General features: G+C 44.9%; 1 protein-coding gene across 2 annotated transcripts in view; it reads right to left on the reverse strand.

Moving 5' to 3' along the window:
* Nucleotides 1-27,817, reverse strand: part of CRNKL1 (crooked neck pre-mRNA splicing factor 1) — a 166,720-nt gene that overhangs the window by 75,415 nt on the left and 63,488 nt on the right. For both annotated transcript variants that reach the window (XM_063918172.1, XM_063918171.1), the window contains exons 7-9: nucleotides 3,273-3,443; nucleotides 2,932-3,123; nucleotides 2,523-2,582 (exon numbers count right to left, since the gene is read on the reverse strand). In XM_063918172.1, coding sequence (XP_063774242.1) covers nucleotides 2,523-2,582; nucleotides 2,932-3,123; nucleotides 3,273-3,443 — 423 coding nt within the window. The remainder of the gene's footprint in view (nucleotides 1-2,522; nucleotides 2,583-2,931; nucleotides 3,124-3,272; nucleotides 3,444-27,817) is intronic.

Raw genomic sequence — 27,817 nt, forward strand, 5'->3', positions numbered from 1 at the left:
TCTCAAGCGATCCAGATCTGGAAGTTTTTAGGGGTACTCGAGTGATGTCCAGTTACACAAGGGGTAGGAGCATTAGAGACCATTTGGTGAAAACCGATATGTCTAAATTTAAAACTAGACCCACCCATTTTATGACAAGGAAAAATGGATGTTTTAAGTGCATTGGGTGCACCACTTGTACATATATGTCACCTGGGGATTCCATTGCCCACCCCTATACAGGAAAGAAGTTTAAAATGAAATGGCCCCTAACCTGTAGCACAAAATTCGTTATATATGCCATTATATGCCCATGCGGGCGCTATTATATAGGCAAAACGGAGTGCCAATTCAAAGTTAGGATGGCACAGCACAGGCTGGCCATTAGAAATGCATTAGCCACAGGAGGGGGTGACCAGCCTGTTGCAAAACATTTTGCGGAATTTCGCCACAATATGGCTACCCTCAAACATCGCATTATAGACCACGTTCCGGAAGCTTTACGGGGGGGCAATAGGGGCAAGAGGCTCCTACAACTCGAATCCATGTGGATCCACAGATTAAACACGTTAAAACCCAATGGGCTCAATGACAATTTGGGCCTAATTAACTTTATTTAATAATCACTTTTTTGGTCGGGTCGTTAGCAATAATTAATGCTCTTTCAATAAATATGCCTCTTGCTATGGTCCAGCAATAGATCCATTAACAGGTCAGCAAGTAAGGGCTGTCCGTTTGGATAAGCTGTCTGTTTTTCAAGAATAGTATGACAGTTTAAGGGTTAATTGAAACCCGAAATAAAGGATGCCTGATGGATATTCCATATTACTAGCCAGTATGGTTGGGCTAGGTGCAATTTACTGCCGTTTATTTAGGAATCCCACGATCATGTAATTAACATGTTTTAACTTAAGAATATATAAAATAAATTTTAGCTAATTATCACGGTTTATACACAATCATATCCTTTTTAAGTGTTGTTGTATTGTTTTTTTGTTCGTTGATATGATTGTAGTGCCATTGCTGTTTGCACTGATGTTTACATTTTCATAACACGCAGCGTTACCATGGACACAACGGAGGGGTCCCGCGACGTCACTTCCGGTCTATGCTGATCAGGGCGGAAGCACTGAGCGGAGGCTCCGACGGGTGTGCAGCTGGTAACGAACAGATGATTGATTCCATGTGCACATGGGGTGAGTAATGAGTTATGTTATTTAAGTTTGTTTGATGCACTGTCACTTTATCCTGACGAAGGGGAGTTTGGTCCCCGAAACGTAGATGTCACTGTGAATGATGTCACTGTGAATACACTTCTTGCTACAAGTCTCCGAGTGCCGCCTCTTATTTATCTGGTTTATCCACACATACATATATATATATTATACACACATACATATACACACACACACACAGTATATATACACATACATACATTCAAATGGGATCATCAGTGCCATTTCCCTGTATTGGTTATAAGGCACAATGATCCCTATGGCTACATTCATTTTAAATAAGGTTTCTCATGGCCACTTACAATATGTGTGTATACAGTATACTAACTTTGGGGCTCATTTATGTTTTGATGCAAGTCATTTTCATGACACGCCTCTCAGATGTAGCAGTACACGTCCGCGCTTATAGGTGTTAATTTCACAATGTCCCTGAAATGCTTTTTCAAAAGTAGGCAAGTATGGCCCAGATATGCCTCTATCTTAAGCTGCCCATACACCTAAAGATATATTGTCTGATCTGGCTGGTTGGAACGAAAATCTGGTAATAGATGGGAGCAAATGACAACTGACCAAGTGGGAGAGGAGGTGTTTAAACATTGTTCAGGGAACTTGAGAAGAAAAGGAGTTGCCTTACAAAAATGCAAGGTTGTCATACTTCATACACATAACAGGCAAATATTAGGGTCTATAGTAATGCGAGTTGGAAGGAAGCCAAGTGACGCCCTCTACATCCTGACAGACTTTGAAAAGTGGGGAAAATGGCAATAATCTGGTTGTTGGCTGCACAGTATAGTCTTACTGGTAAGAGGTGCAGCCAAATGACGTACAGTTGAGGGAGGCAATTCATTGCCGCTGGGGCTACCAGAATATGCGATAACCACAGATCTTCCCACACTTTACCAATCCTCTAACATGGGATGTTTCTTCACCTATAATGCAGACTCTACACTTTAACATTAACGAATTTAGGATGGAAAACTAATTAGAGGAGGTATTACTGTGATTGTAAATTTTCTAACCAGCTGACACTTTTTAGGAATACCAAATTTAAAATATTTTATTGAATAAACTTTAAAATACATCTTGCCAGCGCTCTCTCTTTTCTATTGTTTGGTAAGGGCTTGGTACTCCCTGTATACTGTATATAGAGAGCTGCAGGCTAGCTGTTTAGACACTGAGGATTTGGTTGGCGCCAGGTACTTTTTTAAAAATTCGTTTTACTTTGCATACGAGCTGTAAATACTCTCCAACATGTAGACCACACTACTATCGCTCATGCCAGTATAAGGAGTGATTAGCTGCCCTTACCTTTTTGTGAGGTATTAGCTCTATGCAAGCCTGATACACCTGTCTGGTTCTATCTGGATCCTGCAAACAACATAAAACATAATACATTAATAAATGGACTACAGCATACTGCTTTGGGTTCATTACGATATGCCGGCGGTCGGGCTCCCGGCGACCAGCATACCGGCGCCGGGAGCCCGAGCGCCCGCTTCCCGACAGTGTGGCGAGCGCAAATGAGCCCCTTGCGGGCTCGCTGCGCTCGCCACGCTACGGTCACGGTGACCCACACGAGGGAGAATAAGTGTCGGTATGCCGGCTGACGGGGTCCCGGCGCGGGTATACTGTGCGCCGGGATCCCGTCAGTCGGCATACTGAAGACCACCCACTGCTTTTACAGGAAACAAGATAAAAATTTTGTTATTTTCTATACCTTTGCCTCCAATTCCTCATACAAAGCATAATTAATCCACAGGTATATATATCTTTTCCAGTGTCTTTTCTCTTCTGTGGGTGGAACATTGGCGATCGCTCGTTCATACACTTCCCGAACAGTGTCTGCATCTGTGTCACTTTCCACCAATCGTAAGTAGTCAAACCAGGCATCATAATTATGGGGATTGGCCTGAAGGAACATGTCAAACAATTACATTGGTGAACACAAAGGAGGTATCCAATGTAATCCCAAAACTTCTTACTAAAATAAGTAATGCATTACCTTTCATATACACTGCTATTTAAAAAAAAAACAAAAAACATAAAATTATCATTCACCTTGACTTCTTCCTCATATTGAAAACGCCTCTTGTTCACAATTATATCTTCAATACCTCGCCGGTCACCGTACTTTTTTTCAAAAATAGTGTAGTTTTTGAACAGATCATGTGCTTGCTGCTTTGGGATTCTGTCTAAGGCGTATTTGTAGATGACGCGCACTCTTTCTGACTAGATTAAACAAAGCAACAAAAATTGTTAAATGAGGCAGATAAGACTGTTTACTTATGCAAAAAAATGCAGAATTTTTATGAATTATAAATAGTCTATTCCTTATACCAAAATCATCATTTAGGAGTACAAAACTGACAGGGCTCATAGACATAGCAGGCAGATGTTGGAATGACTCTGTAAATACTGTATTTAGACTGGTTTCATTGTAGTTAATTCATTAAGTTTTCTCCCATTACCAGCTAATAATAAAATGCAGACAGGTAAGTGCATGTTTTAATTAGCATGTCCTACAGCTAACCAAATCCTTTGCCAAACCTTGCCAAGCAAGGCATCTGCAAGCACAAATGTCTCATCTACTAAGCCCGCTGAAGCCTAGTCCACTCCCCCATAATCTCCGGGAAATTCAGAACGGAACACGATACACCCCTAAGCGGAGACCACAAGTTTGCTGGATGTAAATCATAACTGTGCCTGAAAATTGTGACTACAGATGTAGCCATGTTCATCCAGCACGGCCACACCCGCCGATGCGCAGGTAGGACTTAGTACACCGAGCTACGGTTTACTACGCTGCCCATATATTCCTATGGATGCACATCCTAGTTGCGGGCACACTTGCCGCAAATATGGCAAACTGCAGGCTACATCTGTATTTGCAGATATACTAATCTGCATCTCATGAACCTGGACATAACAGTCATGCAATTACAAACAAATTAACTAACAGAACAGAACTTCTTTCATTATTAAACCTCTACTAGCTTTCACAAGATCTCCAATTTCTGCAGCGGGGTACACTGTGTTCCACAGGGAATACATTGGGGTGTAGAGATGGATTTTGATCCAGAGGCACCAACAGGCTAAAGCTTTAGACTGTCCCAAGATGCATTGCGGGGTCTCCACTATAACCCCTGCCTACAGGCACAGTGAGCTCAGTTTTACAGTTGGTGCCTGCATGAAGCAGGTCACTTAACAGGGTAGGCTGCGCTAGGCAGCCCATAAAAAGCTTTTTAGAAGACTTCAAGGGCTGCAGCACTTCATATGTCAGTGTGACATACTGTGCTGCGGCTCCATCACCGCCCCAGCGGCATTGCATACTCCCGCTGGCTCTGTTCCCGGGTACTTGCAGCGGAGATGCTCCGGCTCTAGGCACATGGTCGCAGACGCTCTCCTGGTTTGTGTGGCTGCTACAGAAGGGAGGAAGTAAGAGGGTCCCCAAGGCGGGACCCTCCATTAAATCGCGTTCCGATCGCAGTCTAGGGAGACTGACTGCGACGCTGGCGTGGACACGGTCACCGAGCAGGGACCCCACTATATCCACCAGGGCATAGGAGTACAGGTCGGATATACGTACTAATATCCATTTTAATAAGACTCCATAGTACCAGGTTGTGAAGTCCAGCATAGGGGAACCGGCGCTTGACCTGTAGCCTCTCCCCCGGCCCAGGGCGCCATCTACTGCTGGTGTTCCCGCCCTGGAGCTGCCTCACACTCTCCCTCACTCCTTGACAGACGCTGGACACCATTTTCTAATATAGATGCAACTGGTCTCCGGAACTGCAGGGCAAGGTCTCCTTTGTAAACCCGCCTGTACATCAGCGCCGTAGTTTTACCCTTAAGTATTCTACATGTTGATAATAAGACAGCGTTGGTTAAGAACAAGTGGACCTGGGCCATAATATATTGTACTGAGTATTCTGATATATACATACATATATATATTTTCGTATAATACAGGTTGAGTATCCCATATCCAGAACGTTTGGGACCAGAAGTATTTTGGATATCGGATTTTTCCGTATTTTGGAATAATTGCATCCCATAATGAGATATCATGGCGATGGGACCCAAGTCTAAGCACAGAACGCATTTATGTTTCATATACACCTTATACACACAGCCTGAAGGTCATTTTAGCCAATATTTTTAATAACTTTCTGCATTAAACAAAGTTTGTGTTTATACACACAATTCATTTATGTTTGGTATACACCTTATATACACAGCCTAAAGGTAATTTAATTCAATATTTTTAATAACTTTGTATATTAAACCAAGTTTGTGTAAATTGAGCCATAAAAAAACAAAGGTTTCATTATCTTAGTCTCACTCAAAAAAGTCCGTATTTCGGAATATTTGGATAAGGGATACTCAACCTGTAATCCAATGCAACTTCATTGTCATGAAAATAATTATCTGCATTGCAAACGTGACTATGTGTGCCTGTATCCGCTATGTGATTTCACTGCGGTGTATTCCAGATATGTCTATCACTGTATACTGTACCCTAGGGGACTGGGTACGTCTGGGTCAATATATAGTGCGTCACAGTATTTACCTATTACGTGTATTCTACTATGTGCTATTTCTATGGTTTGCTATTGACATCCTTCAATATCAATTCCAGGCTCTGCCGTTTGGACTGGCCACAGCCCATCGGATCTTCACCAAGGTTATGGCCGTGATGACGACTCATCTCCATCGCCAGGGAGTCAGGATCCTGCCGTATCTAGACGATTCTGGCAAACTCCCAAGATGTCCTCCTCAGTCATCTGCAACTGATGGTACGCTTCCTACAAGCCCACGGTTGGCTCATCAACTCGAAGAAGTCCTTGCCGGTCCCTGCTCGGGGCATGGTGCACCTGGGGGCATTGCTGGACACACACAGCCAAAGACTGTTTCCGTCTCCAAATAAAGTCCTGAAACTTCAGCACAGGATCAGATACACTCGGCGATGCAAGTACTAGGCCTCATGGTGTCTGCTTTCGACATGGTAGAGTACACTCCTCTACAGAGCTTAATCCTTTCCAAGTGGGATGGCCTGCCTCATTGGGTCAGGTCTCAAATGATCTCCTTGACTCCAGAGGTTCGTCTGTCACCGAGGTGGTGGCTACAGGACCAGCAGTTGAGCAGGGACCGTCTCTTTTGGATCCCCAACTGGGTCCTACTGACTACAGACGCCAGTCTGAGGTGTTGGGGTGCGGTGCTAGAGCAACACTCTCTCCAGGTCGGTGGACCAAGGAGGAATCTCTCCTCCCGATAAACATTCTGGAATTGCGGGTAGTGTTCAATGCTTTGACTCTTGCCCTGGCTCTGAAACAGAACAGGCCTGTTCAAGTACATTCAGACAACGCCACCAGGGTGGCATACATAAACCATCAAGGCGGCACTCGAAGCCGCATGGCAATGATGGTAGTGTCAAAAATCCTTTGTTGGGCGGAACGCCATCTGCCAGCAATATCGTCAGTGTTCATTCCGGGAGTCCTCAACTGGGAAGCAGATTTACTCAGTCGTCAGGAAGTACACGCCAGAGAATGGAGTTTTCATCAGGAAGTCTTTCAACTCCTAGTGGACAAGTGGGGTCTACCAGATGTAGACCTGATGGCGTCACGACACAATTACAAAGTTCCAGTCTTCGGATCAAGAACAAGTGATCCTCAAGCAGCGTTCGTGGATGCACTGGCAATTCCATGGAACTTTTGTCTGCCCTACGTGTTCACTCCAGTGTCACTTCTGCCCAGGGTATTACGGAAGTTCAAGCAAGAAGGAGGAATACTACTTGTAGTCACTCCAGCGTGGCCCAGGCGATGTTGGTTCTCAGACCTGCAAGGTCTATCGATAGAGCGTCCTCTTCTACTTCCTTAAAGCCCAGACCTCCTCGTTCAGGGCCCTTGTGTCTACCTGGACCTGGCCAAACTGGCTTTGACAGCATGGTTCTTGAAGCTTCACTCCTGAGGGCCAAAGGATTCTCCGAGGTGGTTATCCAAACTATCAAAAAGAAAGTATGCACACGTAGAGATAGCGCTCACCAAATACCATGCAGAGACATGTATATAATCAACTGATATGAAATACAATCACCCTTAATTGGATAATAATCCTCATATGATGAATGGAGGATAGGGATTCACTCTAGGAGATCCTCATATCGAGCCCAATATTCGGATAGAGCTAATGGTATCCCAGAGAGACCTGAAAGATAAGTGCCTCTTTCCCCAATGGAAATGGGAATGAAAGGAGAGGCACCATTAAAACGCAGACCATGGTGTAGTACTTTTTTTTTTTTTAAACACGCACCAGTTTTAATGCACAGATAAAACTTACAGGAAGTTAAAAAAAGAAAAGCATATCATATAACACTCCATAGGATAACACAGATGGTATATCACCCAGAGGTTCCTTGCAGCCACAGCAGATGATAATGGAAGATGTGCACAGTCTCTCCAAGTGCCTGATAGCATACAGGGTAAACACCAAAGGTGATTGTGTCCAAATGTCCCAGGGTCAGTCACAGATTAAAAGCAAGAGCCACGCTTAACGCGTATCGGACTGTATGTCCTTCATCAGAAGCGTGGTTTATTGGCTCCAAGAAAGTGCTTTTATACCCTAGTAAATGAAGATCCCAGCTGTCTCCAATGGTCATTCACAGAACGCGCTCCGAGCAGCGCACATGCGCGATCATTACCGGAAACCGGAAGTCATCGATGCGGATCACATGCGTTCCAAATAATCGGAAGTCGTGCATTCGGCTTCCATTCACCATGTAACGTGGATATCCTTGCTGTTCATATGCGTTCCACTGATCAGGAAACGCAATGAAGCGTCGTTAAATCCTCTAGTGCAGCTATTCCTTTTATATAGAGTCCCGTATTATATATAATAAGAGTCCCGGACTGAATGTAAATCCATATACATGGTACATAAAAAGAAGAGAAATAGCAACAATTACCAGCAATATATACACACAGATATAAAGTGCAGGATGATATAAGAAAGAAGTGCAGGAGCAGGTGAATGAACTAGGTCAAAAAACATTTCAATTCAAATTCACCGTTGAGTCCCCTTGGAATGAGGGTGCCCAAGCGGTGTATAGACTTCATCTCCGCTTGAGAGAGTCTCTTATCCAAGTCCCTAGTTCTCCACTTCTGTTGGACTACCTGAATGCCCCAAAAATTCCTTAATGCACACGTATTGGAATTGTGTATCCTTTTAAAATGTGAGGAAACATTGTGCGATTCAAGGCCCTTACGAATGTTATATATGTGCTCGGCCCACCTCACCTTGGAACTCCTTCCTGTTTTTCCAACGTAGGCAAGGCCACACACACATTCGAGCACATATATAACATTCTTGGTATGGCACATAATAAAATCCCGAATGGGATAAGTGTGGCCATTTACAGTATATGCCGTAAATTTTCTCACCGGAGCCTTAACGGTTTTGCACATTAGGCAATCACCGCAACGATGAAAGCCTTTAGTTCTTATACTCTGTCTCAATTCCATATCAAGGCTACTCCTTACAAGTTGATTTTTGAGAGATTGAGACCTCCTATAAATGAAGGTGGGTCTATCTGGCAATAGGTCACCAATCACTGTATCCTGCTTTAAAATGTTCCAGTTATTAATGAACACTTTTTCTATTCCTTTGAAAGACCTACTATACTGGCTAACAAAGGCCCATTTGAATCTTTCATCAGGATTAGTGGATTTCTCCTTGATTGCCAGCAGTTGAGACCTATCTACCTTATCCACCCTTTTCCTTGCTGATTCAAGAATGTTTGGTGTATAACACTTTTGCAATAATCGGTCTGTAAGTTCATCTAATTGCTGATCACAGATAACTGCATCCGAACAGTTTCTTTTGACCCTTGTGAACTGGCTGAATGGTATCCCATCCAGCCAGTTTGCATGATGTTGACTTGTTCTGTCAATGAAACTGTTAGAATCGGTTTTCTTCCTAAAAGTTTTAGACTGAACTTCTCCATTGTGGATATAGATACTCAAGTCCAGAAAGGACACTTCATTCTGACTTTAAGTAAATGTGAATTTGATGTCCATATTATTCAGATTGAGTCCATCACAGAATGATCGCAGTGACTCTTCGTCGCCACGCCATACAAAGAGCACATCGTTGATATAGCGCCGCCAGGACACCACCCCCATGCCATATCCGGGTGTCCTCCCAGTACGCCATAAATAAATTGGCATAACTGGGGGCGAACATGGTGCCCATGACGGTGCCAATCCGCTGTAAATAAAATGCTCCATCGAAGAAAAAATAAACCTAATACTATCCATGATGAAAGTCCTAGTGTGTTCACTGTAACTACTCTTGTTCAGAAAATAAGAGACCGCAATGAGACCTTTCTCCAGATCTATAATTGTGTACAATGTACACACATCAGCTGTACATAAGAAATCACCAGTTTACCATTTATAACCAGTCAGGTTCCTCAAGATATCCCCTGTGTCTTTTACAAATGACCTAGTGGTTGCCACCAATGGCTGTAGATAGTGGTCAATCATTGCCGAGAGATTACTGGTCAGGCTATTACAGCCAGATACTATTGGTCGGCCCGGAGGGTGGAAGGGGTCCTTATGAACCTTCGGGAGAACATACATGGTAGGGGTAGTGGGGTCCTTAATATTCAGAAACTCATGTTCACTTTTTGTGATGGTCTTGCTATCCAATGCTTGTGTGCTAAGATCCAAAAGTGCCTTTGCAATGCGCACTGTTGGATCTGCTTTGAGTTTCTGGTAGGTACCTCCATCATTAAGCTGTTTATATACCTCCTCCATGTATGACTCCCTCCTCATAAGTACCACCCCTCCACCCTTATCCGCCGGCTTGATAATCAGGTCTTTATCGTCCTTCAAGGACCGAATGGCCTCAAATTCCTTTTTTGTCAAATTGGGCTTACTCTTTTTAATATCTTTCCGTATTTCTTTCTCAATTTCTCCACAGACCACTTTGTTAAAGACCTCTAAACAATTCCCTCTAGATTGAATGGGGTAGAAGGTTGAGGGTGCTTTAAATCGAGACACTTCCCCAACATTCTCCACATCCAAACTCACATTTTCTCTATTTTGGAAAAACTTTGTAATGGTGAGTTTTCGAATAAACTTTTGAACATCTAAAAAGATGTCAAAAGAATTAGGCTTACTTGAGGAAGCGAAATTCAAGCCTTTTTGTAGCACTTTCACTTCATGAGTGGTCAGGGATATGTCAGATAAGTTGAAAATTCTTCCTTCCAGCATAGGTTCAATAGTGGAATCCATAGTAGTGACCGCGGTTAGATCTATTTCTCGATTGATAACCTCTGTACTATTACTCACCGGGGTAATATTTCTAGGTTTTTGAGATTTTTTAGGTCTCTTACCCGCCCTTGTACCCCTTCTAGTTTTTTTAATTATTTACAGTGTCTTTATTAACTACCTTCTGGTTAACGGAGTCCTTTGGCCAAAGTCTAAAAAAGAAGAGTTGTCATCATCTCTCCCTCTTAATGCCATGAATCTATTTGAAGTTTTAACCTCTTCAGGCTTAACTGGGGCATTCATTTTTCTAGACCTTGGATAATAAGTGTCCCTCCTATCCTGATCATAATTTGATTCCCATCGGGATTCCCGATCTCTCCACTGATTTCTATAAATCCCATCATTAACATTAGCATTCTCTCTTGGATAATATTTGGGGAATTTCCTTCCCCGATTCGTTTGAAAATTCCTATTCTTTCTCCACAAGGGAGATTTTTCTAACACGGGTTTAGGATTATAATAAGTTATCCCTTTCGGGGTCCTATCAAAACCATTAGTCCTATTCCTCGTGTTCCTGACCATTCCTTTCTTAGCAGGTGTCTTCTGTTCTATTTCCCTGACTGGAGCAGTCCCAGAATCTGGGTCAACAGATTTAATTACAATTCAATCTCTTTTAAACTTTTTTTGTTTTCTCTCTCTCAGTTCATTGGTACTTTTATTCATTTTTTGCAATAATGATTTCTCAAACGTGCAAAATTCATCCAAATCCTTATACGGATGTATAAGGGTTTGGAGGACAGTAATTTCATCATTTAACTTTACCAGGGAAGCCTTCCTCTCTTTTATAATAAAATCTATTAGGGCAGACGAACAGGAATATAATATTTTATCCCATTCATCCCTAAACTCTAAATCAGATGAATTGAAGGAGGGAGGTTTTAGTATCTTTAAACCTTTTGGTATGATGTGGGCCTCCTGGTAGTGTTCCAACGTCACTACCTCCCACCATATTCTGTTCTCTTTCAACATTACCCCTTCTAATTTTTTAAAAGCAGAGCTGAGATTCTCATCATTAATCTCCACATTCTCCCCAATCTGAGAACATAGTTCTTAATAGATCCTTTCTAGTTTCCCTAAATTTATACATGATTGCAGCAGACACTGAAAACTGGGATAAACAATAGGACAAGAGCTGTAACAAATGTTTTCAATAATATGCGCAATAAAACTTGGAGTGCAACTAAATCGAGTGCAGATAGAAGTGTACCCCACACTTCAAGAAATACAACGAACAAAAAGAAAGTATGCACACGTAGAGAAAGCGCTCACCAAATACCATGCAGAGACATGTATATAATCAACTGATATGAAATACAATCACCCTTAATTGGATAATAATCCTATGATGAATGGAGGATAGGGATTCACTCTAGGAGATCCTCATATCGAGCCCAATATTCGGATAGAGCTAATGGTATCCCAGAGAGACCTGAAAGATAAGTGCCTCTTTCCCCAATGGAAATGGGAATGAAAGGAGAGGCACCATTAAACGCAGACCATGGTGTAGTACTTTTTTTTTAAAACACGCACCAGTTTTAATGCACAGATAAAACTTACAAGAAGTTAAAAAAAGAAAAGCATATCATATATCCAAACTATGCTAAAGGCCCGGAAACCGGCTTCTGCACGAATTTATTATAGGGCCTGGATTTCTTACTTCACCTGGTGTGCTGTTAAGAATTACGATGCTTCCAAGTTTAGTAGTTCCAGACTTCTGGCTTTTTTGCAACAAGGCTTCCTCCAGCATTGGATTTAGGACTTCATCTGGCCTCCCTCAAGGTTCACATATCTGCCTTGTCCGTGTGGTTGCAGAGAAAAATTGTGTCTATACCGGACGTTCATACATTCACTCAGGGCGTACTGTGGATTCAGCCTCCCTATGTCCATCATGTGGCTCCTTGGGATTTGTTGTCCTGAATGCCCTGCAAGAGTCTCCATTTGAGTGAGTGGACCTTAAATGGCTCACAGCTGTTTCTACTGGCTATTGCCTCTGCTAGAAGGGTGTCAGACTTAGGCACTTTGTCCGGTCGTCCACCCTTTTTGATATTTCATCGTAACCAAACAGTTCTTAGAACTCGCCCTGGTTATTTCCCTATGGTGGTGTCATCTTTTCACCTTAATCAAGAGATTGTGTTTCCAGCCTTTATCTCTTCTGGATTGTCCTGCAAAGAACGGTCTTTGGATGTGGTACGGGCTCTCCGTATATATATGTGGAGAGGACTGCCTCTATCAGGAGGTCAGATACCCTCTTTGTACGGTTTGGTTTCCACAAACGTGGCTGGCCTGCAAATAAGCAGACCTTGGCCAGATGGATTAGAATGGTGATTGCACAAGCTTATGTGCAGTCTGGACTCCCAGCTCCTGCTGCTATTAAAGCCCATTCTACTCGGTCTGTTGGACCCTCTTGGGCAGCCTGTCGTGGCGCGTCTGCAGAACAATTGTGCAAGGCGGCTACGTGGTCCTTAGCGAACACGTTTATTGGGTTCTATACCTTTTATACTTCCGCCTCCCAGGATGCTTCCTTTGGACACTGGGTTCTCATACCCACTAAGGCGCATCCCCTTCCTTGAGGAACTGCATTAGGACATCCCCGATGTATTCCCTGTGGAACACCGTGTACCCCGCTGCAGAAAAGGAGAGGAGATTTATGGTAGACTTACCATGGTTAAATCTTTTTCTGCGAGGTACATTGGGTTCCACAGGGCGCCCACCCTGACGCACTTCGCTCCTTTGGGTTTGTATGGCATTAGCCGCTGGTCCCTTCTCCTGTTGTGAGAACGTGGTTCTATGTGACTACCATATGCCTTCTCTTTTACCTGCTTCTGCATTGGACTGGTTAACAAAACTGAGCTCATAGTGCCTGGATGCGGGGTTATAGAGGAGGCCCCGCAATGCATCCTGGGACAGTCTAAAGCTTTAGGCTGTTGGTGCCTCTGGATCAAGATCCATCTCTACACCCCGATGTATTTCCTGTGGAACCCAGTGTACCTCGCAAAAAGATTTAACCGTGGTAAGTCTACCATAAATCTCCTTTTTATGTTCAATAAGGGGCAGATTTAACAATGAGTGATATTCTTGCTATCACTTTAGGTGCACTGTGATTATTTAGGTGATGGAAGAAAAAAATATGTAGTTTTGGTAGATTTACCGTCGATAACTATTTCTCCTAAGTCCACAGGATAAACATTGGGATATGAGGTAGCGTCAGCAGATTGTCACCAATAATTAAAACTTTCAGCCTCCCAGAATGAAACGGGCCAGTCCCCTACATCCCCGCCTCCTGGCTCAGGCAATTCAGTTGTTTTCCAAAGCTCAAGGCAGGATCATAGGGGGTCATTCCGAGTTGTTCGCTCGCAAGCGGATTTTAGCAGATTTGCTCATGCTAAGCCGCCGCCTACTGGGAGTGAATCTTAGCATCTTAAAATTGCGAACGATGTATTCGCAATATTGCGATTACACACCTCGTAGCAGTTTCTGAGTAGCTCCAGACTTACTCTGCTTCTGCGATCAGTTCAGTGCTTGTCGTTCCTGGTTTGACGTCACAAACACACCCAGCGTTCGCCCAGACACTCCCCCGTTTCTCCGGCCACTCCTGCGTTTTTTCCGGAAACGGTAGCGTTTTTTCCCACACGCCCATAAAACGGCCTGTTTCCGCCCAGTAACACCCATTTCCTGTCAATCACATTACGATCGCCAGAACGATGAAAAAGCCGTGAGTAAAATTCCTAACTGCATAGCAAATTTACTTGGCGCAGTCGCAGTGCGGACATTGCGCATGCGCATTAAGCGGAAAATCGTTGCGATGCGAAGATTTTTACCGAGCGAACAACTCTGAATGACCCCCGATCATAGAGAGCCCTAATCAGGTGAGTAGAACACACATGCACACACTTCCGTAAAAGAAGGAAGAGGTTAGTAGGTGTAATGATCCTCAAATCAGGTGCATCAGGGTGGGATCCCTGTGGATACTGTGAACTCAGGAGAAATAGAGTTATCGACGGTAAGTCTACCATAACTACATATTTCTCCTGCAGGGTCCACAGATTATCCACAGGATAAACATTGGGATGTCCCAAAGCAATTTTAGTGGAGGGGACACTCCCGATTGGACAGGAGAATCCTTCGCCCAAATGCAGCTTCCTGAGAGGCAAAGGTATCAAAGGCATAATGTCTAATGAATGTGTTAATGGAAGACCATGTGGCTGCCTTACATATCTGTTCAGCTGAAGTACCACGTTGTGCTGCCCATGAAGAACTTACCTTACGAGTAGAGTGAGCAGATATTAGCCGGAACAGGGAGATCAGCTTTAGAATATGCTTCTGAAATAGTCATCCGAAGCCACCTTGTCAGTGTCTGTTTGTCAGCAGGCCATCCTCTTGTGAAATCCGTAGAGAACGTAGAGTCTTTCTGATGGCACTGGTACGATCCACGTAGATCCTTAAAGCACGGACTACGTCCAATGATACATCTCCCGCAGAAAGGTCTGGCCCTTGGTAAGCCGGGACTACAATTTCTTTGTTAATGTGGAATTTAGACACCACCTTAGGAGGATAACCAGATTTGGTTCTGTGAACCTCTCTATCTGGATGAAATATCAGAAAAAGAGGGCGACATAACAATGCCCCTAAGTCTGAAACTCTTCTAGCTGAAGCAAAAGCCACTAGAAAAAGAACTTTAGTTGTCAACCATTTGAGATACACTTGCTTCTATGGTTCAAATGGGGCAACTTGAAGTGCCTTTAGGACTAAACTTAGATCCCAAGGAGCTGTAGGAAGAACAACAAGAGGTTGGATGTGAAGCATTCCTTGGAAAAAAAAGTGTGAACATCCTGTAGGTTAGCAATTTGAAACCATACAGTCTGCCTCTGACTCCAAAATACTGGTTAATTCTTTACCAAAAAGAATATTTCCAGTAAAAGACTCTAAAATCTTCTTGGATTCTGAGTCAGCCTTCCATGTATGTAGCCAGACAGCTCTGCGAGCTTCTAATGCGGAGGCTGATGCTTGAGAGGCAATAGTACCCATATCCAAGGCTGCTTCTTCCATAAAAAGAGCCGCCTGTATAATATATGCAATATGGAATTTTTGCTCTCTAGATGCCAATGAAAGATAATCCTCCAATGCAATAGCCCAGGCCGCCACTGCTTTTGCAATCCAGGCAGAAGCCACGGCTTGTCTTACAATTGCCCCCCGACAAGGAGAAAATGGTTTTTAAAAAAACATCTATTTTTCTATCCAAAACATCATTTAATGATTTTGAAGGCAAAGGCAATGTACATTTTCACACCAGTCGAACGACGTGCGTATCTACTTTGGGAGCCAACTCCCTCCTTAAACAGTACCCAGCTGGAAGAGGATAATTGGAATGTTCTGACCCCGGAAATTCAGTTCTGACTGTTTAGGGACATTTAAAACACAGGAGCCTTGGATTTTAACAAAGGCTCTGCTGCCTCCTCTAAGGACAGAAGTGCTTTCATAGCACTAATTAGGTCAGGTATATCAACTGAGCTGGGACCTTCATCCTCATCTCTGTATGCAGAACCAGAATGCGAGGAATCCTCATCCTCCGTGTCCCCATCTGAAACATGTGTAGACTGTTTCATGTATGTGTGATTTACTTTCCCCAGGCCTTTCAGCCTACTTTTGTTGAAAGGCTGCAGATTCCTGGACGTGATAAAACCCAGGGGGAATGCTGCATGTAAGGGTTAACAGAGTAACCTATCCCTGGTATAGGAACTGGCACTATCTGCTTAGCTATATTGGATAATGTCTGTGCAAAAGCAGCCTATGGGGGTTCAATTTGAACCTGTGCCTGCCTTTGGTTATTCAGGAGGCTTTGATGAAAGCTAAAACAATTTGCACATAATCCATTTTGAACCAGATCCTGAGAGGTTAACCCAGCTTTGCAGGACAAACATGGAATCAGTGTTGGTGATGCTGTGGAGAGTGTAATCTCCTCACCCTTGCCTCTCTTAGACATGGTAAACAAATCACACACCTGTACGGTGTTTACTATACAATTTGTGACTGAAATCACTTTAAAGCTGGTTAGTGACATACAATTCGATCCCTCCCTGCCTTGCACCAGCATTGAAGATCGGTATTATACACAGAAACTGACAAGAAATAGTAAAGTCAGCAATCACACTAGCAATCAGTCACAAGTTACACATTAGTATAATAAGCAATATGAGCACATATTTAACTACAGATTTCAAGTACGTAGGAGAAACATATTACTGCATTACCTTATATAGGACATTTAACGTATAGAGTCACACAGCGAAAGAAACTGCAGCAATAGTATAGACTCATATGCATAAGGCACTTATCCAACTACTCATACCCGATGGTAGGTAGACACTCAGGGGGTCATTCTGAGCTGATCGTAGCTGTGCTAAATTTACAGCTACGACCAGGCACTCAGACATGCACGGGGACGCCCAGCATGTCAGTGCCGGCCTCTTCCCCCCACAGAAATGCAAATGCATCGCACAGCGGTGATGATTTTGCATCTCAGGATTTACTCCCGGCCAGCGCAGCTCCTGCGGCTGGCCGGGAGAACCTCTTCGCTGCCCCGGGTCACAGCGGCTGCATGTGACGTCACGCAGCCGCAGCGGCCCGCCACCTCAACAGTCCGGCCACGCCTGCGTTGGCCGGACCGCGCCCTCTAAACGGCGGCTTAACGCCGCCATCCATCCCCCTCCCGCCCAGCGATCGCCTCAGAGGCGATCGCTAGGCAACGACGGCTGGCACGCGCCGGCGTATATACACAGTTTCCGACCCGATCGCTGCTCTGCGATTAACTGCAGCGAGCGATCGGGTCGGAATGACCCCCTTAGTGCTGTACCACCTGGCTCAGGAGAGTGGGATACAGGGAAACTTCAAGCCGCTACCAGGATCGATCAATACGTTAGTGAATGCTGAGTGGATCCAGACGCAAATAGTGTACACAAACGGCAAGTGAACCCAACAGTGAACACAGATGCCCAAGTGAACACTGACGCACCAGTCACACAGCCACCTATGTTGCGACTGGATCCCTTTCGATACACAGCGTCTCAGACGGAAGCGGGAAACTCGTAGGAAACTGGTCATGAACCAGGGGGAGGGGTGACCAGGGGAGCGTCTTACTCCCCACTGCTGACATCAACCCCAGGGATCCTGGCCTCACATTAATCCCTGGAGCCTATGATCCCTGGGGCCTAGCGCTGGTGCACCCGAGGTGGCAGCCGCGTCAGCGACTATTCGGTAGTCTCCTCCCGAAAACAGTGCGGCTGTGTCTTGCATCTCCCCCACTAAGCGGAACTGACGCCTTACCTTCTCCTCATGCTCTGGCCACAGCCTGGTAACGTCAGCTGGACTTACTAGTAACATCCTACACAGACGCCCACCGAAACAGCACTATACACGTGTGTAAGCGCTGTTGCGACCCGGCGGGGAGCTGTTGGAGCGACTTTTTAAAAAAACGTAAGACTATAAAAATAAATTAAATAAGCTTACGGCTGCTAAAATCAGCAGCTCAAAGATCGTGGTCTCGCTCCTGCCGCACCAAAAAAAAAAAAAATCAATTGCCTGAGCCAGGAGGCGGTGATATAGGGGACTGGCCCGTTGCATTCTGGGAGGTCGAAAGCTTTTGATCGTTGGTGCCAATCAGCTGACGCTACCTCATAACCCAATGTTTATCCTGTGGATAATGGTGGTCATTCAGAGTTGATCGCTAGCTGCTTTCGTTCGCAGCGCAGCGATTAGGTAAAAAAAGCGGCACTTCTGCGCATGCGTTTGGAGTGCAGTGCGCACACGCGACGTACTTTCACAAAAGCCGATGCAGTTTCACACAAGGTTTAGCAACGCTTTTCAGTCGCACTGCTGGCCGCAGAGTGATTGACAGGAAGTGGGTGTTTTCGGGGAGTGTGTGGAAAAACGCAGGCATGTCGGATAAAAACGCAGGAATTGCTGGAGAAACGTAGACGTGGCTGGCCGAACGCAGGGCGTGTTTGTGACGTCAAAACAGGAACTAAACAGTCTGAAGTGATCGCTAGCTAGGAGTAAGTCTCGAGCTACTCAGAAACTGCACAATCTTTTTTTGTAGCAATGCTGCGATCCTTTTCGGTCGCACTTCTGCTAAGCTAAGATACACTCCCAGAGGGCGGCGGCTTAGCGATTGCACTGCTGCTAAAAGCAGCTAGCGAGCGAACAACTCGGAATGAGGGCCAATATGTGGACCCTGCAGGAGAAAAAAAAAAATATCACTATTTTATATTGTGTTTTAATGTTTATCCCTAATAGTTCAGTTTCAATGCCAGCTGCAGACAGCACATGGGGTAAATGTATTATAGCGGCCAAATGCGGACGCCCGCCCCCCCCCCCCCCCCCCCCGCGATGCACCCCATAGCACACATCGCATCAGCTTAGTGTTTCCCTGCCTGACCATTTTCATCTCAAAACTATTTAGAGGATCATACCCTCTCACCCAGGTTGCCACTAAGACCCTTATCCACTCACTGTTCACTTCCAGACTGGACTACTGTAATCTTCTCCTATCTGGCATTGCTCTATTCACTCCAATCTATCCTCAATGCTGCTGCCCGACTCACCTTCCTCACCAAACGTACTACATCCACCTCCCCTCTCTTACAAGCCCTTCACTGGCTCCCCTTCAGAATCCATTTCAAGCTTCTCACTCTCACTTACAAAGCCCTCACCCACTCCTCTACAATTTACATCTTTCATCTTATCTCCCTTTATACTCCTGCCCATTATCTTCGCTCCGCTAATGCATGCCACCTCTCCTGCCTACTGATTACCTCCTCCCACTTCTACCTCCAAGATTTTGCATAAGCTGTTCCCTTTCTCTGGAATTCTCTACCTCTCCCCACTCAAGCTCTCCACCTCTCTACAAAACTTCAAATGGGCTCTCCAGACACACTTCTTCAAAAAACCCAGCAGTCTCTCATCCTAAACCCTCTGTCCCACGCTCACTGTGTATCCCATCTGTGTCACCCCTGTCTGTGTGCCCCTCCCCTTTAGAATGTAAGCTTTCACGAGCAGGGCCATCTTCCTTCATGTGCTTTTCAATCTATGACTTAACCTATCTTCTTTTCAATATTCGGTTTTCTGTCACTCTGATACTTATTTCACTGTCGTCTGCTGACGCAGCTATGTTTATATACCTTGTACTTGTCCTATATTGTCTTGAATTGTAAAGGGCCCTACAGACTGGGCGACCTGCCGCCGAGCTGCCCGACCGCCGATACGGCAGAGGGGTGACCCGGCGGCGGAGACGTGGTGAGTTAAGTTTCCCCACTTCCCCCATCACCATAGCAATGCATGCTAATATGGACACTTGTCCATATTGGCCTGCATACATAAGCGACGGGGCACCAACGATGAATGAGCACGGGGCTGCGCATCGTTCGTGCCTACACACTGCATGATATGAACGAGTTCTCGTTCATTAATGAACGAGAACGTTCATATCGTGCAGTGTTAAGGGCCCTTAAGTCACTATTTTTGTTTTGCTTATTTATGTACTCTAATTGGGCGCTGCAGATCCCTTGTGGTGCCATATAAATAAAGGATAATGGTAATAATAATAATAATAATAATATTCTCGACCATGTGATCGAGGCTCACTAAAATGGACTCTCTGCATCTATGTATGTATATTGCCATTTTAGTTGGTTGTAGTTAGCTTTGCTACAGATATTGGTGTTCTGTTAAGAAATTGCCATATGGCTACCTCCATATTCATTTTAAGGGGGGTATTAAATTAGCTGCAGTAATTTACAGCAGGGTAATCTATCCTCTGGGGCTATCCAATTAGCCCTGAATGCAGCCCGCCGGCAGCTCTTATCATGGATTTTTCTCACATACAGATGTAGCCATGTTGTTCTTACCTGCGATGTGTACGCACAGATCGTGGATACGACTTCGTGCGCCAGGCTGTGACTATTCGCACACGCACAATGAAAAGCCAATGGTCTGCAGGTGCGTATATACGCACCCTAGTGTGCATGCACGCACACCACGGCAAATCAGTCGCGGGTGTGATTAGTTGCAGCCACAATGAACATGGATACATCTGTAAGTCCGTCAATTTATCAAGGATTCTATGGAGTAAATTTATTAAGGTGGGAGGGATTTTTTTTTAGAACTGGTGATGTCACCCATAGCAACTAGTCAGATTCTATTTATTATCTTCTAGAAGCAGCTAGTTAAATGTTAAGTAGAATCTAGTAAATTTACCCCTGTATGTTAACGCACAAAAATAGAAAATGTAACAGCCGCAAGTGAAGGACTGTAATTGATCAGCCCGAAGCGAAAAAGATCGAGGCTACCCCCGTTTTCCGTACCAGTTACATTTTCAGGGCAAAAATGAATTTCCCACTAGGTTCTTTTATGTAGATGTCATGCTTCACTATTGGCACGAATAGATGATATCCAAGCGACTAAGGAGTCTCTTTACTAAGCCTTGGATGGAGAGTGGGTGGAGATAAAGTACCGGCAAATCAGCTCCTAACTGCCATGTCACAGGCTGTGTTTTAAAAATGACACGAGCTGATTGGCTGGTACTTTATCTCCATCCAAGGCTTAGTAAATAGACCACTATGTAGTCTTCTCTCTCTTACTGAATACTTTATACTTCTATAAAGCAGCGGCAGATGGGACTGCTGTTCTGTGGCTAACCTATAATGCTATACTGCCCCCATGTGGCTACAAAGTGATTACATGTTACTGCTGGAATATGTGCACGCAATCCACACTAACTTGCAATGGATGTGTGTGTTAAAGTTAAACCATCGGTTTGCCTTTAAATCTGCAATACACTATTGAGTAATACTTTTCAACTGTGCAAAAGGCACACTTGGAACAAAATAAGATAATCCAGGACCTGTCACTATGTTTGATATTGGCTGAGACAGTCTATGCCCTGAGAAATTAAGCCCTTGGAAGAGTCTATACTGGGCCCTTTGACTAAAGGTGTGTACGCATGGCGCAATGCGCCGTATGCCCGACACTGAGTGTTCAACGTGGCCGGAGTCTGGCCCCACCAATATAGCCAATGTTGTGCTGCCTGCACAGTATTTTTTCTTGCGATGCCGATCCTGCGGGACCGCGCATCAGCATCGCCAACTGTGTACACGGTGCGATATGCACTAACTTTCCTTACGATTTTGACTATATAGTCAAAGTCGTAAGGAAAGTTAAGTGCATATCGCACCTTGTGTACACACCTTTACATTGTATAGTTCTATATATACACACACACATTGGAACTGTGTATAACCAGCTTAACAAACACTGATTGATCCTACTGATTGGATAATCACAGCATTTATCTGATCTGCAGAATAATCTGTAAAGTAATCCTGGAAATTAAAGACCAGTTAGTTTAACCTCTATAGTGGGTAAAATATTGGACGGCATTTTGAGGGATAGCATAGAGGAGCACCTACAGGCTACTAAGTTTATTAGCAAAAGTCAGCATGGGTTTGTAAGGGACAGATCATGTCAAACCAACTTAATTAGCTTCTACGTGGAAGTGAGCGAGAATCTTGATCAGGAAAAAGCAGTGGACGTGGTGTATTTGGATTTTGCAAAAGCCTTCGATACAGTGCCTCATAGGAGACTGATAAACAAATTAAGGGAACTTGGCCCAGGATATACTATTTGTAGATGGATAAGTAATTGGCTGGATAACAGAGTACAACGAGTAGTGGTCAACGGGATGTTCTCCAGCTGGCACAAGTAGTCAGCGGAATACCACAAGAGTCCGTTCTTGGCCCACTGCTGTTCACTATATCAATTATCTAGGAATAGGCCTGGAAAGCACAGTGTCAATCTTTGCAGAGGATACTAAACTGTGTAAGGTAATTAATTCTGAAGGCGATGTGGAGTTTCTACAGAATGACTTATTTAAACTTCAAACCTGGGCGTCTAAATGGAGAATGAGGTTCAATATAGAAAAATGCAAAGTTATGCATTTTGGGACAAAAAACAAAAACACTTGCATCCTACACTCTAGATTGGGAAAATATAAGGGTAACTATGGTGGAAAAAGATTTGGGGGTGCTCATAGATAATAGACTTAACAGTACACAATGTCAAATTGCAGCAAAGAAGGCAAGTAAAGTGCTTGCGTGCATTAAACGGGGCATTGAGACAAGGGTCGAAGATGTAATCCTGCCGCTGTACAAATCATTGGTACGTCAGCACCTGGAATATTGGGTTCAGTTTTGGGCACCATATTATAAAAATATATCGGGAACTAGAAAAAGAGTTCAAAGGTGAGCTACTAAATTGATTAAAGGGTTAGAGACACTGGAGTATGAGGAAAGGCTTAATAGGTTAAATATACTAGAAAAGAGGCAACTAAGAGGTGACATTAATATCTTCAAATATGTAAAGGGTCATTACAAGGAGCTAGCAGTGGATTTGTTTATTAAAAACTCTGTATAGGACGCGTGGGCACTCGCTGAGGCTAGAGGAGAGAAAATTCCATACAAAACGTAGGAAAGGGTTCTTCACGGTAAGGGCAATTAAGATTTGGAACTCCCTGCCGGAGAAGGTAATAATGGCTGACTCTATAAATGTATTTAAAAACGGACTGGACAAATTTCTAACTGGAAAATGTATCCAGGGCTAGAATATTTAACATATTGACATTAAATTATCTGGGAGTGGTAAGATTCCTAGCTGTCAGTTGGTACTAAACCATTACTCCAGCGGGCGCATTATAATATGAAGAGATTAACATAGAATACATGTTGTACCCGATGGGCATTTTGCCTCTTTTCAACCTCACTGACTATGTAACTAAGTGTGTGCCCAGCATTAGAGTAGATACTATCAGATTGTTGTAGATGGGCTTTACTTATTTATTCAGGTTTTTCTTTTTAACAGTTTCTTATAATGCTTGTAATCTTACAATCAGTTTAATCAAAATATGCACCCTAGACGCTATATTAGAAAGTATACTTATGTGGATTAAGCACATCTATAAACATGTATAAAAATGTGTTTTAGTGTAGAATGTGTACCTTGGATTGTGTATTGCAGTATAGCGCCTTCAATGTATTTGTAAATTATGGTGTGTGCACCAATTCCCCTGACATCTCAGCAAGATATTTGGTAGTGTTCATTCTTTGGTGAACAGCAGACACGGCGTCGTCAGGGAAAATCTGACACTTCTGCGCGCATGTCCCAAAAGGGGGCGTGGCCTCATTTTCGGCACTCTTGGGGTCGTGCCCAGCACTTACAGAGGTGCTAGGCTGCCCCCAAGCTCTCCCCTCACTGAATAGATCTACTCACCCTCAGGATGCTGTGGCCCGCGGGTGGGGACGGCAGAGGGCAGATTGCTTCAGTGGGGTGCTGCCTTAGGGCAGGGCATTTTTTGGCAATTTAAAATCAGGCTGGGCGCGGCACACATCTGAAACAGCCTAGCGGGAAGAATATTTGGGAACATACTTTAGGTGCGCTGTGATTGAGGTGATGGAGAAAAAGAAAAATCACTATTTCTCTAACGTCCTAGTGGATGCTGGGGACTCCGTAAGGACCATGGGGATAGACAAGCTCCGCAGGAGACATGGGCACTTTAAGAATGAATTTAGGTTCTGGTGTGCTCTGGCTCCTCCCTCCATGCCCCTCCTCCAGACCTCAGTTTGATACTGTGCCCAGAGCGAGCTGGGTGCTTTTCAGTGAGCTCTCCTGAGTTTGCTGAGAGAAAGTATTTTGTTAGGTTTTTTTATTTTCAGGGAGCTCTGCTGGCAACAGACTCCCTGCATCGTGGGACTGAGGGGAGAGAAGCAGCCCTACTCTCTGAAGTTAGGTCCTGCTTCTTAGGCTACTAGACACCATTAGCTCCAGAGGGATCGTACGCAGGATCTCACCCTCGCCGTCCGATCCCAGAGCCGCGCCGCCTTCCCCCTCGCAGAGCCGGAAAACAGAAGCCGGGTGAGTATGAGAAGCAAGAAGACTTCGAAATCGGCGGCAGAAGACTCCGTTCTTCACTGAGGTAACGCACAGCACTGCAGCTGTGCGCCATTGCTCCCACACACCTCACATACTCCGGTCACTGTAAGGGTGCAGGGCGCAGGGGGGGGGGGCGCCCTGGGCAGCATTTGGACCTCTTTAAGAAAATGTATATTTAAGCGGGACAGAAGCCCGCCGTCGAGGGGGCGGGGCTTCTTCCTCAGCACTCACCAGCACCATGTTTTTTCTCCACAGCACCGCTGAGAGGAAGCTCCCCGGTCTCTCCCGTGCTTATACCACGGTAGAAGAGAGGGTTTTAAAGAAGAGGGGGGGCGGGCACATGATTCGGCGCAGATAATAACAGCGCTACTGGGTAAACATTAAATTGCTGTGTTTTTTCCTGGGTCATATAGCGCTGGGGTGTGTGCTGGCACACTCTCTCTCTGTCTCTCCAAAGGGCCTTGTGGGGGAATTATCTTCAGATGAGCATTCCCTGAGTGTGTGGTGTGTCGGTACGTGTGTGTCGACATGTCTGAGGTAAAAGGCTCTCCTAAGGAGGTGATGGAGCAAGTGTGTGTGTGTGTGTGTGTGTGTGTGTGTGTGTGTGTGTGTGGTATCTCCGTCGACAACGCAGACACCTGATTGGATATGTGAAATTAAGTGCTGAGGTGAAATTAAGTGCTGAGGTAAATTTATTGCAAAAAAGATTAGAGAACAGACAGGGAATCTACCCATGTCTGTCCCTATGTCGCAGAGACATTCAGGGTCTCACAACGCTCACTATCCAAAATAATAGACACTGATATTGACACGGAGTCTGACTCCAATGTCGACTACAATAATGCAAAGTTACAGCCAAAATGGCAGGAAAGTATTCAATATATGATTATTGTAATGAAAGATGTTTTGCATATCACTGATGACTCATCTGTCCCTGACACAGGGGTACACATGTTTAAGGGGAAGAAAGCTGAGGTAAATTTCCCTCCTCTCATGAAGAAAAAGAGCGGCAATCTCCAGACAAGAAGCTGCAGCTTCCCACAGAGAATTCTCAGGGAGTATCCTTTCCCTACTAGGGCCAGGATACAATGGGAATCTTCCCCTAGGGTGGACAAAGCTTCTCACGTCTACCCAAAAGGTAGCGCTGACTTAACAGCTATCCTCAGGGATCCTGCAGATAGCATGCAGTAAAAGTACTTTGAAGTCCATTTACACACATGCTGGTACACTACTCAGACCGGCGATTGTGTCGGCATGGGGTTATAGCGCTGCAGCAGCGTGGACATTGAGACCCTAGTGTGTGTGTGTGTGTGTGTGTGTGTGTGTGTGTGTGTGTGTGTGTGTGTATATATATATATATATATAAATAAAACATGCCCAAAGAGACATTAGTCTACTGGGTTCTAGAGTCAACGCTATGTCGATTTCTGCTAGACGTGTCCTGTGGAACATGCACAGGTGATGCTGACTAAAAGAGGCATATGCAAGGTTTACCTTACAAGGCTGAGGAATTGTGTGGAGAAGGGCTCTCGGACCTGGTCTCCACAGCTATAGCTGGTAATTCTGATCTTTTGCCTTATATTCCCGCACAGGCTAAGAAAGCACGACATTATCAAATGCAGTCCTTTCGATCACAAAGCAAGAAAGTCCGGGGTGCGTCCTTTCTTGCCAGAGGCAGGGGCAGAGGAAAGAAGCTGCACAACACAGCTAGTTCCCAGGAACAGAAGTCCTCCCCGGCCTCTACAAAATCCACCGCAGGACGCTGGGGCTCCACAGGCGGAACTAGGCCTGGTGGGGGCACGTCTTAGAAATTTCAGCCACAAGTGGGTTCACTTCCAGGTGGATTCCTGGGCAATAAAAATTGTGTCTCAGGGATACAAGCTGGAAGTCGAAGAGATGCCCCCTCACCGATACCTCAAATCGGCCCGACCAGCTTCCCCCCACGAGAGGGAAATAGTGTTAACTGCAATTCACAAATTGTATCTTCAACAGGTGGTTGTCATGCTTCCCCTCCAACAGGGAAGGGGTTATTAGTCGACCATGTTTGTAGTCCCGAAACCGGACGGTTCGGTCAGACCCATATTGGATTTAAAATCCCTGAACATATACCTGAAAAGGTTCAAGTTCAAGATGGAATCGCTGAGAGCGGTCATCGCAAGCCTGGAAGGGGGGGGGGATTTTATGGTGTCTCTGGACATAAAGGATGCATACCTTCATGTCCCCATTTATCCACCTCATCAGGCGTACCTCAGATTTGTGGTACAGGATTGTCATTACCAATTTCAGACGTTGCCGTTTGGTCTCTCCACGACACCGAGAATATTTACCAAGGTAATGGCGGAAATGATGGTACTCCTGAGGAAGCAAGGGGTCACAATTATCCCATACGTGGGCGATCTCCTCATAAAGGCGAGATCAAGAGAGCAGTTGCTGATCAGCGTAGCACTTTCTCTGGAAGTGTTACGGCAACACGGCTGGATTCTAAATATTCCAAAGTCGCAGTTGTTTCCTACGACTAGTCTGCCTTTCCTGGGCATGATTCTAGACACAGACCAGAAGAGGGTTTATCTCCCGATAGAGAAAGCTCAGGAACTCATGACACTGGTCAGGAACCTATTAAAACCAAAACAGGTGTCAGTGCATCACTGCACTCAAGTCCTGGGAAAGATGGTGGCATCTTAGAGGCCATTCCCTTCGGCAGGTTCCATGCGAGGACCTTTCAATGGGACTTACTGGACAAGTGGTCCGGATCACATCTTCAGATGCATCGGTTAATCACACTATCCCCCAGGGCCAGGGTGTCTCTTCTGTGGTGGCTGCAGAGCGCTCACCTTCTAGAGGGCCGCAGATTCGGCATTCAGGACTGGGTCCTGGTGACTACGGATGCAAGCCTCCGAGGGTGGGGAGCAGTCACACAGGGAAGAGATTTCCAAGGTCTGTGGTCAAGTCAAGAGACTTGCCTTCACATCAACATCCTGGAACTAAGGGCCGTATACAACGCCCTGCGTCAAGCGGAGAACTTGCTTCGCGACCAACCGGTTCTGATTCAGTCAGACACCATCACCGCAGTGGCTCATGTAAACCGACAAGGCGGCACAAGGAGCGAGGGGCGATGGCGTTAGCCACCAGAATTCTTCGCTGGGCGGAGAATCACATAAGCGCACTGTCAGCAGTGTTCATCCCGGGAGTGGACAACTGGGAAGCAGACTTTCTCAGCAGACACTACCTCCACCCGGGAGAGTGGGGACTTCATCAGGAAGTCTTCGCACAGATTACAAGTCGGTGGGGACTGCCACAGGT

The sequence above is a fragment of the Pseudophryne corroboree genome, chromosome 4 (genome assembly GCF_028390025.1).
Source record: "Pseudophryne corroboree isolate aPseCor3 chromosome 4, aPseCor3.hap2, whole genome shotgun sequence".
Classification (NCBI taxonomy): Eukaryota; Metazoa; Chordata; class Amphibia; order Anura; family Myobatrachidae; genus Pseudophryne; species Pseudophryne corroboree.